At 32.6% G+C, this 16,776-nt stretch overlaps 2 protein-coding genes across 2 annotated transcripts; both read right to left on the bottom strand.

The window, feature by feature from the left end:
- Positions 1-2,035: 2,035 nt before the first annotated feature.
- LOC142525020 (uncharacterized) lies at positions 2,036-3,783 on the bottom strand. The gene has a single exon (XM_075629187.1). The coding sequence runs from the start codon at positions 3,678-3,680 to the stop codon at positions 2,289-2,291; it is 1,392 nt and encodes a 463-aa protein (XP_075485302.1). The 5' UTR covers positions 3,681-3,783; the 3' UTR covers positions 2,036-2,288.
- Positions 3,784-4,466: 683 nt separating this feature from the next.
- On the bottom strand, positions 4,467-7,705 carry LOC142524783 (uncharacterized). Its single transcript, XM_075628879.1, has 4 exons — positions 7,110-7,705; positions 6,228-6,488; positions 5,276-6,145; positions 4,467-5,170 (listed from the first exon to the last, which is right to left on the bottom strand). Exons 1-4 carry the CDS (start codon positions 7,528-7,530, stop codon positions 4,707-4,709), a joined length of 2,016 nt encoding a protein of 671 aa, XP_075484994.1. The 5' UTR covers positions 7,531-7,705; the 3' UTR covers positions 4,467-4,706.
- Positions 7,706-16,776: the final 9,071 nt, after the last annotated feature.

Raw genomic sequence — 16,776 nt, 5'->3', positions numbered from 1 at the left:
AAAAACTTGGATAAAATTGAGTCAAAAGATCGCGATACACTTTCATGCATTTTATATATGTTTTTTATTGATGTATTGGGCGATTAGGTCGTCCACATCTTTATTTTTTTAATCTTAGACACTTCATTCTTTAACACCATTACAGTTTCATGCATTTCATATAAGTTTTTTATTGATGTATTGGACAATTAGGTTGTCTACATCTTTATTTTTTTTTGTCTTAGACACCTCATTCTTAGGGCACCCACAATGGGGTGTTAAATGGGTGTTACCATCTCCATTTGAAAAACCGTCGCCGTCGCTGATTTGCTGACACGCAGATCCCACGTGTTTTGAATTATTTTAATTATATTTTATATTTTATGAACGCCCCTCTGTCCGGTTATTTTTTTAATAAAATTGGACATTTAGCGATCGCTAATTGCGACGGATTTCCACAAACCCGGTGTATCCAGATCAAATATTTCGAAGACGATTTCGCATGCGAAGAGAGTTATTCTTTCGAATAGTGAATGCACTTGAGGATCGTTCACCGTATTTTCAGCAAAGGGACGATGCTGCGAGGATTTCATGAATATCTCCGAACAAATTCCGAAATACGTGACACTCATGTGCATCACCAACTTCGTGCCGACTTAGTTGAACATATTTGACCACAATACAACAACAATCCTTGAATTAGTATTTTGCATCTTCTCTTAAGTTTAATTTATTTTCTTTTATTTTTATGCAAGTGTTATTTATTATTATATGTTGTACCGTTTTATTTTAGGTTTATAATAAATTTTTAATTTTAAATAAGTGACACTCATAAAATTAAATTATTTTACGTACTAAATATATAAAAACATATTATTATTAATATAAAATAATAATAATTTAAATTTCTTAAAAATTTTGAAATTGAATTTATTTAATTTAAAGTAAGAATAAGATGAATGAGTGGATTGCGGGACCTACAAATAATGAATGTGAATGTTAAAATGAATGTGGGAGAATAGATGTGTTAATGTAATGTATATGTGGCATGTGGACCCTACGATTTTTTATGAGATGGTGGGTGTTATTACATGCTAAGTCTCAAGTTGGACGAGCTAGAAAGACAAGACATGAGTGAGGGGAGAATCGATTCCTGCTGAGAGGAGGTTACTACGCTATTCGATATGGTTTTAAAATATTTAAAATTTTGTCATTCAGTTGCATTGCAGATCTAATTTAAATTTGATTATTTATTAATTAAGTTTAATTACGCATGCGATTTAATTTAGTAGCAGCGTCCCAGGTAAGGACAGTAGGCCACTACCAAAAAAAAAATTATTAAATTGATATCATAAAAAATTATAATAATATTACTTTTTTTGGAAGTATTATTTAATCAAAACAAAACACACACATTTCCCAATAAAAAACACACACTTCCGAATAAAAATAAAACAAGGGGAATGGAATTAATTAAACCCAAGGGAAAAAGTTCAGCCATAGCTCATTCTATTCCCAATCCATTACTATGTATCAATCGTATCAACTACAACGAAATCAAATTTTCCATAAATTTAAATGCGTCCTTGAAATTTTTTCTAAGATGAGACATCTCTCAACTTTCTCAATAATATATCGAGTCCATTCTCGAATGGCCGAACATCCACCTTAACATCTTCGCCTCATTTTCTTGGAATATACAGAAAAAAGATGAACAAACAAACACTGCTGGTGTTTATTTGATAGACACACAGATGTATCTCTCATTAAACTGTATTCATAAGATCAACTAAACGTGACTAACATGAAATTTATATACTTTATTTAAGAGATTAAAATATTGTGCCCTTGAAAGATCACAACTCCTCAATATTTACTCCATTTTTCAGTGTCTCAACCCTTACACAAGACATGCTGAGTGATTATTCAACTGAAACTCTGGCGGTTAGCCGTATTTCTATTCCACATTCCAGCGGGATCAACGAGCGTGTGTGTTTGTATAAAAACACGACTTAACATGAATAAATGCAGTGTATCGGTTTGAAAAATGAAGCCTAAATAGAAAGTATGTTGATTCAAATATCGTATAACACGTTCTGTACTCAAGTGAGACTAATGAAACTGATAAGGAGCACACATGCTTAAATCAATGGACAAAAATAGAAAAATCTGCTATATCGTGTATGAACCAAAGTTTTCGAAACACTGAGGTTCTTCAGAGAAAAATAAGAGGCTAATAACTTATCATAACCAGATCATGATCAAAATCTGTATCATGAGTCCATGACATTGACAATGTCAAGGCAGTGTCAAGAAACATAGAAAATTCCACGCCGATACAAAGCAAGGATTGCTGAACAGAGTACTGTCCAAACAAATATAATCCACCAAGCCATAAACAAAGTGACTTCTTTAACAAAAGCAGAGCAAGATGATTTATTAATAGCCAATTGGATATCTGTAAGAAAGTTGTTATCAAATGGAGACAAGCCGAGTAGAAGAAGTACCGTTGCTGCTGGAGCAAAGAACTGCAGAACTACGAGACATAGGTAGTGATTGTGCAGAAAGACCTTTGCCCTGCTATAATCCAAGTCCGGAACCTTGCTGCCATGTAATCTTTGGTACCAACAGAAGACAGCTTCATTTAAGAACATTTGCAAATTTGGACGCAGGGCAAGGATTTGAAGAAGTCCAGTCATCAACAAACACACTAGCCTTAAATTTTCAAAATTCGATCTTGACAGGCCGACGTAGCCAACTAAGTTCAAAGCTTCTCCCTTTTTATCAGCTATATTCGATCCTATTTTACCATTCATCTTCGAGCTAAAAAGGAATTCCGCTAGAGGGTTAATCCAAAGCAATGAAGTGAAGAAAACCAGTATGAAATTAGCATAAAGGAGCATTCTTGAAAACCATCCACAAGAGATGATGGACAAATCACACCGAATCTGATCAGTTCCGAGCCAAAAAGCTCTAGCGTTTCTCAACGCTGGAATGAAAAGAATACCAACAGAGAATCCCATGAAAGCAGCTAAAAAAACTTTCCCAAATCCATCCAAAGAATCAAAGTTAAAATCAAGAACCCATTTTGGAAAAACCTCAAAAATAATAATCAGACCTAAAAGAAACCCTACGACCCCCAACACAAAACTTAGTTGCTTCTCCAACCTCTTCGATGCAGAAGCATCGAAGCCAACCCTAAACATAAAAAAGAACAGTCTACAAACGCCCACCAACCCCAATAAAATCGGAATAATAGTCCCATTTCTCACAAACCCAGAATCTTTATCCACCCTCAGAAATCTATGAAGCAGCAAAGACGATAAAGCAACAAAAGTGTAGTTAAAAACACTGTAAAATTCTTTGAAATAAATCCTTGATTGGAGATGACCTTCATTGAGTTTCAGTCTAAAGATCTGAGCTTTGCTTTCGTCAAAATCAAATCTTTCTTTAGATTTCTTTCTGGGTTTTACCTCTTCGGAGCCAATCGCGCCTGGCCTTTTAATCGCAGCTCGGAGTCCTCCTGAATTGCCGCCGGGATTGACATCATCAGGATGAATGTATGTGTGTAGGCCGTGAAGAAGTAGCGTTGGGATCTTGAAGAAGGAGAAAATAAGCGTAAGCGAGATTGCAAATACAGTGTGGAGTATGAGATTATTAGTGGACAGAATCATGGATATTATTGGTGAGGGTATTATCATTATCTTTAGGAGAACGAACAGAGAGAGATCAAATCGACGATCTCGAAGCTACGATGTTTTCGATCTCATTTCGGGGAATCCTTTTTCAAAAACTTGTTGAGTGGGTTCTGGATAAACAATTTTGAAGTTGTATATATAGGTTTGGACAATCTTTTCATACTAGTTTTTGGGTTGAATTAAGTCCAAGTTTCAATCTTAACATGGTATCAGAGCCCGAGTTCCCGTTATGTGTTGGATTGCCTATAATTAGGTCACCGTTCTGCCCATAATTGGGTCATTTATATCTTCACGTTCCAAATGTTCATTCCTGGGCGTGAGAGCGGTGTGTTAATTGTCCCACATCGATTGGATAAATAACTTTGAAGTTGTATATATGGACTTGGACAATCCTTTTTTCTTGAACTAATTTTTGAGGTTGTGTTATATTCAAATTCTAATTTTAACAGGTTCTATTGGATTTAAACAAAATCTTCCATAAGAAATTTTATTGTTTTATTTTACGTTTTTCTTAAAAAAAAATATTTTACTTCTTGTTTGATTTCTGTGAACTTAAAACAAAAAAACCAATTTCTGCGCTGCCTAATGCTTGTTAAATGCTATGACACCAAACCCGGGCGGCTTGAGATTCTAGTCCTATTTTTAAAAAATAATAAAAAAAATTTATTTTTATAATTTATCTAAACATCAAAATTGTTTCTGTTTTTTTAATAAAATCATTTTAAAAAACTGTCCTGATTTAACTGTTTTTTAAAGTTCCCAACTTTAGGCATCCAAACGTGCCCAAAGAGAGTGCTTTTAGATCCAATGAAAAAAAATTCAATGTCAACCATTCTTGTTTCTACATTGGACGAAGAAACTAGAATGCAGCAACATCACACAGCTGCAGCTACCTTAGTCCTCACTAAAATTGCTTCAAATTAGACAACATACTGAGCACTATCCCTTGTCAAATGGTCAGTGCCAATGAAGCTTGAAAATAACTAAAGACCTACAAATGAAGAAAATCTTGAACAGAACAAGTTTAATTCAGTTGCTGATATCTTGTACAATTGCTTCCATGGAGGGTCTATCTTCTGGCAACTCGTTCGTACATGAAACAGCGACTTTTGCCAACAATTTAGCTTCGGGTATATAGAACTTGCCATGGATATTTGTGTCTACGAACTCGAGGTTCCCTGACTCAGCTACAGCACGCGTAGAGATCTCGTATTTTCGCTTCCCGGAGAGGATTTGGAAAACTAGAACCCCAAAAGCATATACATCACTCTTCTCAGTGAAACGGCCTGTGGTTGTGTATTCTGGTGCGAGGTATCCCATGGCAGCACTGGCTTTGAGGGAGGAGTAGATGGTGTCACTTGTGAGAAGTTTGTGAAGGCCTGAATCGGATAGCAAGGGCTTAATCTGCTGGTCGATTAGCACGTTCTTGGCGGAAATATTTTGGTGTACCAAAGATGGTTTGTTCACCTTGCACCGGTGCAAGTACTCTATACCTGTTCGAAAACAACAAACATATTCTGGAATCAGATTTGATGTAATTATAATTAAATTTATTACAACTTAAGATGCAAGATAACAAAGGCATTTGACAAGCTAACCTTTAGCGATGCCGTTTATTATAGAAACTCGGGTTGACCATTCAAGAACCCGGCCATCAACCTCCTCCAGATCAAGATACTGGAACAAACTGCCATTCGGGACAAAATCATAAACGAGGAAACACTCACCACGGCCCCGAGAGAAACAAAACCCTCTTAACCGAACCAAGTTTTCATTTATCAATGAAGTCAAGACATTAAGTCCCTTCAAGAATTCAGCTTCCTCAGACTTGCAGCTAGTTTTCGTGATTCTCTTAACAGCAACAACAGATCCGTCTCTTAATTTTCCTTTATACGTCATCGAATAGTTACTCTTTCCCAGTAAATTCTTGTCTGAAAAGTACTGTGTGGCACACTCGACCTCCTGAAGATTGAACCTGAAGTTCTGCATATCCTCGTGCGAAAAACCAAATCGTCGACCCTCAGCCATAGGATCCCAGCCACTAGAGTATTCAAGGCTGGCGAGTGGAGAGCCATTTTTCTTGTAGGAATCCTTGGCATTGTCGGCACTGAGGTGAATGTCAGAGATATCAAACGTGCAACTAAGTTTTTGTTTACGCCTTCGGTATAGAGAGAAAGACAAAATACTGGCGGCCGAAACAAATACCGCAACCACGACTAGTCCAACAACCACTGAAGCGTGGGAATTAGTAGATGCCTTTGAGCAACTGCTTTGGCTGCAATTCAAATTCAGATCAGCACTTTCTGGAATGTTCTTCGTCGAGAAACCAGTTGCGCCTCCTGCATAAGGTTCTGGCCTATTCGAACTGGAATACCCAGAATCATCACAGCTTCTGAGAGATGAAAAACCGGTTCCGCATAATCCCGGGTTATTTTCATACCGAAATCCGTCCACCAATCTCTTCAGAGCTTCAATAGTGAAAAATAATCAAATAAATAAAATTCAGTCTCTCGGAAAAGGTTAAATGACCAAGAAATGGCATAACTTTACCCAGAGGAACATTTCCAGAGAGAGAGTTATTTCGAATATCAAAAACTTCAAGCATTGGAGCATCGGCTAGTTTAGTGGGAATCGATCCGAAAAGCCTATTAAAACTGAGGTCCAGCCTCATTAGCACTACCAAATCCCCCAAGCTAGCGGGGACTGCACCAGTCAACAGATTGGATTGCAGCGCTAACACGTTAAGCTTCTTCAGAGATCCCAGCTGCGTTGGAACACTTCCAGTGAAGTGGTTATAGCACAGCTGCAAAACTACAGAGAGAAAGAGGTTCCCAAAATGAATCAAACAGCTGAGACAAATAGTAAAGAATCACGAAACCCGATATAAAGATTTTACAAATTTGCAAAAAAATTTGATGTCTTTTTTTCAAGAATAGGGGGAAAAGACCAAAATGCAAGTGAATAATGAAGAATCTCTACAAGGACAAAATTCCCAAAGAATTCAATTTTTGAAACAGGAAATGAACAAATATAGATGAGGGAAGGGAAATTTACTTTGGTTACAGGAAATGCACAGAAGCATGAAACTTTTCAGTTAAAGCATACAAATGCAGATAAGGTTCGGTCAAAAGGAATCCAAATCCTACAGATATTCTAAATTTTAAACTCAGAAAACTATTTTCTACTAAAGTTCTAATCTTTCTAGGCAAAACCCAAATCAGAAATCATCATATATAACCCATCCATTGTTCATGATTTTCGAACAGATTTCAATGCTCCATAGACACTCTTAACACGAATAAGCGGCCAAAAAAATGGTAAAGAAAGGGGAAAAAAATAGCCAAAGTTGAAAGTAATGAAGGAAAGTGTAAAGATAGCTCCTTTACAGGTAAATTTCACAAACTATTACAAGAAGACAAAAAATAAAAGTACCTTGTAAGTTCTCCATGTTCCCAAGCTCCGGTGGAATCTCCCCGGATAAGTTGTTCACATTCAAGTATAGATCACTCAGCTCAGTCAAGTCTCCAATCTCCTTCGGTATTTCTCCGTACAAAGAATTGTAATGCAGGTACAACCCAGTCAAATACTTCAGCCTGCCAATCTCCGGCGACAGTTTTCCGGCGAGCCCTTTACCCTGAAGTGAAATGTTAGTCACCTGCCCTTTCTCATTACAAGCAACCCCCTCAAATCTCCCGTCACACGGGTCATCCCGGACAACCCATGAACCCAAATGCAAGTTTTCCGGGTCAAGACTCGCTTTCAAGTCCATCAAAGCTGTAAGCTCGGAAACGGAGTTTGCAAAAGAAAATGTGAGGAGGAAAGAGTAAAGGAGGAGGGATGGAGAAAATCCCATGCTTGTTCTTGGCTGGAAATGGCGAAGGGGAGATTCTTGGAGGGTTTAATCGACTTTCTCAGCAGATTTTCAGTAGCATTACGCTTCCAATGTGTTTGATGCTTTGTCTGTTACTTGTTTTTGAAAAACACTACAGGATTTAGGGAAGTAGCACCACACACCAGGCAATGTTCTGCTTGGCTTTACCTATATATTTGTGTCCAAACAGAAAAAGACAAAGGACGCTGCAAAAAACCCCATACTGCTGAGTTTGGACTTTGAGATTCGAACACGTCGTTGAGATTCGTTGCCTTGTGGCCGTCGATTTTCATTTGATTTTCGAATTTGTGATTTTTATTTGTCAGAGGGTATTGACGGTTGAAATATTTAAAACATAAATAATAAACTTTAAGAAAATATTTGGTATAAAAAATTAGAATAATTTATAAATTGACATGATAAATTTTAAAATAAATTAGTTGCCCTAACTTATTTTTTAAGTTGTTATATTAATATTTTCTAAGATTAAATTATCCTTACAATTATTATTATATTCTAAATATATTCCTTAAGAGAACATTGATGTTAATGTTATCCGGCTTAAGTTTTTCAAATCACATTTTTCAAGTTCTATCGTATCATTTTAGTTACATAGAAAGCATTAGACAAAAACTTGTGTGAGACGGTCTCACGGGTCGTATTTTGTAATACGGATCTCTTATTTGGATCATACGTGAAAAAGTATTACTTTTTATGCTGAGAGTATTACTTTTTATTATGAATATCGGTAGAGTTGACTTGTCTCACAGATAAAGATTCGTGAGACCGTATCACAAAAGACTTACTCAAAGCATAAATAAATTATACCATCTCCGAACTTCCAAAAACAATATCAGATATTTTACTATATACATTTATTTAATCATTTATCAACCCTTATATTTTCGATCTCTGATGAATCATTTAACCATTACATTGAAAGTTTCATGGAGTCCAATCTGATTTTTCAGCACTTTCACAAAATAATTTTTTACGTAAGTTAGCTGCATTCAGCAGGACTGAGATTTAATTACGAGTGGAACCCAACTAAAATCACTTGCATTTTCAAAAGCGAAAAAAAAGAAATTTTTTTTATAGAGTATTCATTCACTCTTTCGGAACTTTTCACCGATATTTGTATCATTATAGGTAATTAACAAGGTAAAATTTTGTGTGAAACGGTTTCGCGGGTCGTATTTTGTGAGACGGATATCTTATTTGGGACATCCATGAAAACGTATATTACTTTTTTATGCTAAAAATATTACTTTTTATTGTGAATATCGGTATGGTTGACCCGTCTCACAAATAAATATTCGTGAGATCGTCTCACAAGAAACCTACTCTATTAACAAACTTATAAAAATAGTTATCTAGTCCTTGAATCTTATTGGGATAATCCCTTTTTTTTTCCTTCGGCATATCTTCATTTGTTTCAGCACACCTATGTGCTCGGATCCCCTTTTATTCACATTTGCACACCCCTCGAATCATCTACAATCCGAAATTTATTGGGGGACCTGACCTTCTAGCACAAACCTGAAGTTAACGTCGACTTGATCAACAACTTGTTAGAGTAGATGTCCTGCAAGCCAACTATTGGCTAGGGATTTTATTGACTCGGTTGTAATTAACAATCTTTATTTTAATATAATTCATTATTTCATGGTTTGTTATTTCTTTATCTGTATACCCATGTTATCAAACATAGATAAAGACCTTGATTATACTTTAATACAAATGAATCGTAATTCGATGTTGAAACTTGTTTGTAAACACTGTATGATCTAAATTCGTTCCTAGTCGATTCAGCCGCCTAAAACATGGATAAAAGTCGCTTGAGCTCGATACTAGCATCTGTGATATTGTGTACTACGTTTCTTGGTAAGGGCATATAGATGTCCAAACATGCAGATGGGTAGTCATATGATGATTATACCGAACAACCCTCCCTCGAACTTTTCAAGTGGTTATCATTCTTCGAGAGGATAAGAGTCCATGGTTATGATTGTACACCATTAGTCCTTACGACCCGGGACAACACCGAGGCTCTATATGCTAGGGTTGTGCTTTGACTCGTTTACCGGCTCCATGAGAGTCATCAGATGGCGAGGTTGAGTATAATTGCGACACATATAGGAGCCAGTTCATTGTAGTCGGGGATTCACCGCTCACCTACGGGTGTGGATATCCTATGTGATCTGATATAATAATAGTGCATGGAATCTCTGGCCAGAGTATGAGATGTACGTTGGAGAAGGAGCTCTCCAATAGTACACGCGATGCCACTATTATAGTTATCACATAGTTATCGAATTATTATGCAACCCTCGATGAACAAATGGTTGCAGATTCGATCGGGATATATGAAATGAAGGGACCGTACTATACGTTAATCATAATCGACTGGTTCTTGCAGGCATTATCAGTGATACGTAGGGGATCATGGGGCGATGCTACTAGACGCTCTTACCATGATCCGATGGGTGCAATCAGAAATGAGTTCTGACATTCTTAATCAAAGTGTTGATGAAAAGAATGGGGCTAACTAGGGTAAACCCGAATAAGAATAAATGTTATTCTGAATCACAAAGAGTTGTGAACCTACGGCTAGCTGTATCCATGAACTATTGAGGGTCACACAAGCACTGGATCGTTTGTTCCCGTTGAGAAAATAAATTCAAGGAGTTGAATTTTTATTATGATATGGTAAATTCAATGAGTTGAATTTATGATAATTAAAATTTGAGAAAATAAATTCAAGGAGTTGAATTTATGAGATAGTAAATTCAAGAAGTTGAATTTATGAAATTTGAGAGAATAAATTCAAGGAGTTGAATTTATAAAATTTGAGAATTTAATTTATTAAACTCAAAAGTTGGGTTTATTAAATATTAAATTTTGGAGGTGATAAAATTCAAGGAGTTGAATTTATAATTTAAATAATAAATTCAAATGTTGAATTTATAATGTATTTAATTTATTAAGCTCAAAGATTGAGTTTATTAAATATTAAATTAAATATAGTGGGAAATATGTTTAATGGGCTTGTAGGAGTACAAGTACAACATACTAAATAATTAAAGTTCTTAATGGATTTTGATTAATTAAATAAAACTAGTTGGACTAGCCTAATTAATTAATCAAATCCATTAATGTTAATTATAAAATATTAGGGCATGACTTAATTATAAATAGGATTAATCAAGCCATAACCCTAGCCTCCACCCCTTGCAATTTTCGAAAAAAGACTCTCATTCTCTCCTAAATATTTTCGGCCACCTTGAAGAAATTCTAAGGTTGAGCCGTCTCTCGATATTTGATCTCCAACGCAAAACTTCTTCTAAATTTTATTGTGCAATTTAGAAGAGGATCAAATCATCTAGTCGTGGACCTAATTAGAAGAATAAACAAAGGAACTTTTGAAGATCGTTCGTAGGAAGTCATCAAGAGCTAGATCCGTCATACCGGATTAGTTGGAGCCTAGTGATTTAATCACCATAGGTATAAAATTCTAACGCCCTTTGAATGTTGATTCATTAAACCATACAAGTGCCCAAACATAAACATATTGTCAAAATAAATTACAAAATTTTAAAACTTCCGCTGCGTTTGGGTGCGTAGAAAACCGAGATGCAACACAACTTTGCCAAAAAAATTTTAAGAAAAAAACTTTATCAAATTCATCTCGTACGTTCGATTTTATATTCAAATAATTAAATTATCGAATAATGACGATGAAAATAATAAGATTATAGATTTCAACCGCGGTTTAACATATATATATTGAATAACATATTTTGATTCCATTTGGATGAATATATAAACACTTTGATTTGGCTTCAAATTGAAAAAAGGAAAAAGAAGTAATTCAAAATTTTTAAGAATGTACGTGGGAGATGGATTTGAAATTTATAGATTTTCATTAGTTTTATTGTTTACAATGAAACAATATACTAAATTTTAAATCCACGCTTAAGAATCATGTTTCAATATCCCTCAATTGAATTATTGGCCCCCAATGATCATCCTCCAATAGTCGCATCAATTTGCAACTTATGAGATGGAAGTCATAAGATACACGACCTTGACTTTAGTACTAATTGTAGGATCGTTTGCAGACTTACTAAACATAACTAGTAGCAATAATGTAACTAAAATTATGCCCAAGTGGCACATTTCAATATTTCTTCCAAAAATATATATATATATATATATTCTTAAATGTGTATTACATTATTGTATTGTTGGGAAATAATAATTATCGTTAGTAGAATAACCATTGAAATATGATGTTTAAATTGATATATGATTGATCGAATTTATATTATTATTATTATTATTAACTATAACTTTTGATAAAAGTAATAAACCTTTGTCTTGCATGTAAAACGTAAAGTTAGTATGTATTTTGAAAGTGACTGAGATTAAAATTATAAATGACGATCATATTGGAACACGTAAAATACAAAGCAAATATATTTTTTAATTCATAAAATGAGAATGTCGTGTTCACAAGTGTATAATCAAATACAAGCACATAATTACAAAAAATGATGTTGGCATGTGATTTAAATAGTATGGACCAACATTTTTTTCTGTCTTCATGCAGTCAATTGCAGCATGCGGTGACAAGAGTCGAAGGAATTGGTTTACTACTGTAAATATTAAGATAGACGTATACTTTTGTTTATTTATACTTTCAATTAAATATTTGTTTTATATTTTAAATCATATTATATACATAAAAAATGTAATTTTTTTTCTACAATATTTTTAATATTAATTATTTTTTATGCAAGGTATTAAAAGATTATCCTAAATTTTTTCCATATTTTTTTTGTCGATATTTACATTAGCTTAGTTAAAGCAGGAAAGCTATAAATATAAAATTCAGTTCGGTATAAATGGATTACTATCTACTACTCAAGTTTAGATAAATATTGATGAGTAGGTCTTTTGTGAGACGGTCTCACGAATCTTTATCTGTGAGACAGGTCAATCCTACTGATATTCACAATAAAAAGTAATACTCTTAGCATAAAAAGTAATATTTTTTCATGAATAACCCAAATAAGATATATGTCTCACAAAATACGATCTGTGAGACCGTCTCACACAATTTTTGCCAATATAGATATATAAATATAAAGAAATAAAACATCAATTATCAGATGTAGAAGAAGCAATTATACAATCATTACTATTTTATTGTTTTTTAAAAATTTTTAAAAGATATATTGGGTTCTGTTCGGATTGAATAATTCGATTTATAAAAATAATTTTTATGTCTGTTAATTCAATTAGTTCGATTATTTTATATGTAATGACATTATAAAATAAATAAAATGCGAAATTAATACTGTTTTCCAACAAAAACATCACTTTCGAGAATTCAAATAGAAACATAAATGGAAAAAGTTGATTTTAAAGCGGCGAATTCCAAAAGTCTCTTACACGCAGTCTTATTTAATTAATAATAACCTTGCATTCTTAATTTATGGGAACTTTCAAAATATCAATGTAAAAAGTTGTGTGAGACGATCTCATGGGTCGTATTTTGTGAGACGGATATCTTATTTGGGTCATTCATGAAAAAGTATTACTTTTTATGCTAAAAGTATTACTTTTTATTGTGAATGTCGGTACGATTGACCCGTCTCTCAGATAAAGATTTGAGAGATCATCTCACAAAAGATCTACTCTTCAATTAAATAGGCTTACATTTAAATGTGGATTCAAACTAATGCCACAAATTTTGCATTATCGACCGTTTTCCATTCATCAAAATCCATAACTTGTATATCTACCTACATTTTATAGAGCGACTTTATGTTTAGTACTATTTACTTAGCTAACGTAATTTGCAAACTAGTATATTAGTCTAGAGTTTGCTCCCTGCACATCAAAAGATAATCGATGCGGATTCCATTGAATAAAAAAAATCTATAACTTACATTAATATTTTAATTCATTATATTCTTCGTTATTTTAAACTTCTTAATTTGAATTGCATTACTCAATTACACTCATGAGAAAAAAAAATTAACTAATTAAAGAGCTAAAATTCCTATTTAAACTGACTTGTGAAACGATTTTTGGAATAATTTTTTCTACAATCCATCATTAATAAAAATATTTTTCTCGATTAATTGACACAAATATATACATGCGCCTAAGTACAATATTTATCTACCACTCATTACTCCCGAATGTAATTTTGGAGATACTCTAAATTTTTTTTTAAAAAAATAGTCTTTCACAATTTTGCGGTGGTCCAAGAATCTTTTTTTGCCTTTTAGTATAGGTCCAAGAATCTAAAAAATTTAGCCAAGAAGTTGGTAGCACATTGGAGCGATTGTTAATTTTACCTCGTAAAAACACACATATATTATATACACAAAAACTTTTGTGAGACGTTTCACGAGTCAATTTTGTGAGACAGATTTCCTATTTAGACAACTCATGAAAAAATTACTTATTATTGTAAAAATCAGTTGAATTGACTCTTCTCACGAATAAATATCAATGAAACTGTTTTACAAGAGACCTACTGCATAATCTATACTAGCCACTGAGGCACACGCATTGCGTGTGTCATGAATATATGAGCCTAATATATTAAACTTTCATATATTACAGCATCATGATACCAAAATATGTCCTTTCATGAATATAGGTAATGTATTTCGAAGCTTAAATAAATATGTCAATATCAATTTATTACTTTACATGATATACATTTTCATCATAAAAATTAGTATTATTTTGAAGCCGTAATATCATCTCCTGTAAAATAATGATAAACTTCAATGTAAAAAAAGTAAACAAATAGTCAAAAGATTGTCCAACAAATATTAGAATATCATGAAACTAAAATTTATTGAATATAAAAAACTCAAATTTGTCTTCTAAATTCAGTTAATATATTGAAAAAAAAAATTAAAGCTGTATTTATCATTAGGCATTTCATGCATAAGTTAAACACTCTGAGCTTTAACGTAATGAGAAAATATTATTTTATCGAATCATACCCAAGTACAACATAAACATACCAAATAAATAGAGCAATCTATTAAAGTGTGTCATAAAAAATTTGATATGACATAATAAAATGTAAATTACTACAAGAATTTCACTAAATATACGGCAAATAAATAGAAATTGGCAAACTCCTTTTATTTGTAAAAAATAACCGAAATATCGTAAATAGATCACTTGACAAAGATGAAGAATACGATTTCTAGAAATAGTGGCAGAATGTAAACTCTTCTCACAGATAAATATCAATAAAATCATTTTACAAGAGACGTACTGCATAATCTATATTTTTTTGAATTAAGTCCATTATCCGAAATTTCAAGCTCCATCTTTTTTTATAATGATATAAGGAAGGTGTTCGATTTTTTTTTAATCTTCTAGAGTAATTTAAAAATTCTCAATTATTTATATTCTATTATTTTTAACATGTTATGTGCCACACAAGAACTTCGAAAAAACTAAAACTGAAAAAAGAAATCAATTATTGCACTAATCATAAATTTTTAGTGCTAAGGGCATCTCCAGAAATGGGGCAACACTGCAACTGCGCCATACTTGGTGTAACAATTTATGAACTTTTGTTTTATTTTAATACTTATATTTTAATTATTTGTGTATTAAATGGATTATTTATGTTAGTTTACAAATCAATTTATGTTTGGTATTCAATTAACTATGCAAAATATTTAATATAAAGATAAAATTAAAATATTTTTTTTAAATTACTCAAACTAAATTATTTAATTAATTAAATTTTTATATTTACTTCATGAAGATAATTTTAAAAAAAAAATTAGTTTCATTAAAAATATATGAATTAATTGTTTTATTAAATTTAATTGAGTTTGTTTTAATTGTTCCTAATAAATATTTTAAAATTAATATTTCTTTTAGAGTTAAGTTTACCGTTGATATGTTGGAGAACATCTTCATATTTTGTGCAGAAATTGTGTTATTTTGAAGTTAAAGTTACACTAAAAGAGTGCAATGTGTTAGAGATGACGATAAATAACCAAATCCGAAATACGCACACCAACTTACTGGATAAATCTATTGATAATTTTCCCATTTTTTTCAATATAAGATAATCTATGATATGCCAAACCTAAATGTTGGGAGGAGTAAAAACACGACGTTGATCCAAAACCCAACACGTTTTTCTTCTATAAATTTGAAGACAAAGGAGGGATCTGTCTCTTTGTTCTCGTACTTTATTGATATTCCTAAAACAAGTTTTTCTCACGCCATCCGTATTAATTTAAAAAGAAGAGCCCTTTTTCAATAATCGAGCACTCGTTCTCTTTGTTTCAAGAATTAAGGCATGCATAGATTGTGGCGTCACTGTTTCCAATAAGAATGGTAAAGCCGTCTCCGACCACAAAATCTATTTTTGTGCAAATTTTACATTAAAATATTGTGTTTTCTGCACCAAATACAACATCCATCTCCAACACATTTAATTCAAATCTTACACCAAAAAAATATTATCGAAATATTCTTTTTATTTTACATATATTAATTATTATATTTTATTTAATATATTTTTAATTATGAATAATGTTTATATTATATAATCAATATTATATTATTAATAAATTTAAATAATATTTACAGTTTTTAATATAACTATATATAATAAAAAATAAAAAATAAAAAAGCAAATTTATAATAAAAAACAAAAAAATTAAATTAAAAATAAAGTGAAAACCTCTGCGTCAAATTTGGCGTAGAGGAAGGAGGGTGCAATCCCCATTGGAAGACAATGATACACCATTTTGGTGCAGCATTGGAGATGCCTTAAGGGGTTCCGGTTCGACTGGCAACGGACGCAGACTCGACTCGTAAAATGGGCGTGGATTGGTTAATAGATTTTTATTTTTTTGCGGGTTTGGATTGGATGATGAAATTTTGTAGACGTTTTTATAAATCATGTTGGTCTATTGAAGTCCCTCCTTTCTCCTCAATTCATCCACCGCCCCCGAAATATGAATAATGTTTCCATAATTAGACGGGTGATCTATTTTTTATACAATTTGGTGTAGTAATAAGTTACAACTCATTTATCTACTAGTAGATTAATTTTACATTTTTTAAAACATAAAAAAGGAAAAAATATAAAGTCTATGTTTGTGGTGTGGGAGTATGGGGTTATTTTTAAAAATATTATAAATTTAAAAAATCATTATA

The sequence above is a fragment of the Primulina tabacum genome, chromosome 14 (genome assembly GCF_025594145.1).
Source record: "Primulina tabacum isolate GXHZ01 chromosome 14, ASM2559414v2, whole genome shotgun sequence".
In the NCBI taxonomy this organism is placed as follows: Eukaryota; Viridiplantae; Streptophyta; class Magnoliopsida; order Lamiales; family Gesneriaceae; genus Primulina; species Primulina tabacum.
This window is presented reverse-complemented; position numbering and strand designations above follow the sequence as displayed.

Bases quoted from the DNA above. Each gene is read 5' to 3' on its own strand.
- LOC142525020 (XM_075629187.1), bottom strand. From the start codon at position 3,680: ATGATAATACCCTCACCAATAATATCCATGATTCTGTCCACTAATAAT.
- LOC142524783 (XM_075628879.1), bottom strand. From the start codon at position 7,530: ATGGGATTTTCTCCATCCCTCCTCCTTTACTCTTTCCTCCTCACATTT. The intron at 6,489-7,109 runs GTACTTTTATTT...TTCTCTCTGTAG, and splicing joins GAACATGGAGAACTTACAAG to TTTTGCAGCTGTGCTATAAC. The intron at 6,146-6,227 runs GTAAAGTTATGC...TCACTATTGAAG, and splicing joins CTCTGGAAATGTTCCTCTGG to CTCTGAAGAGATTGGTGGAC.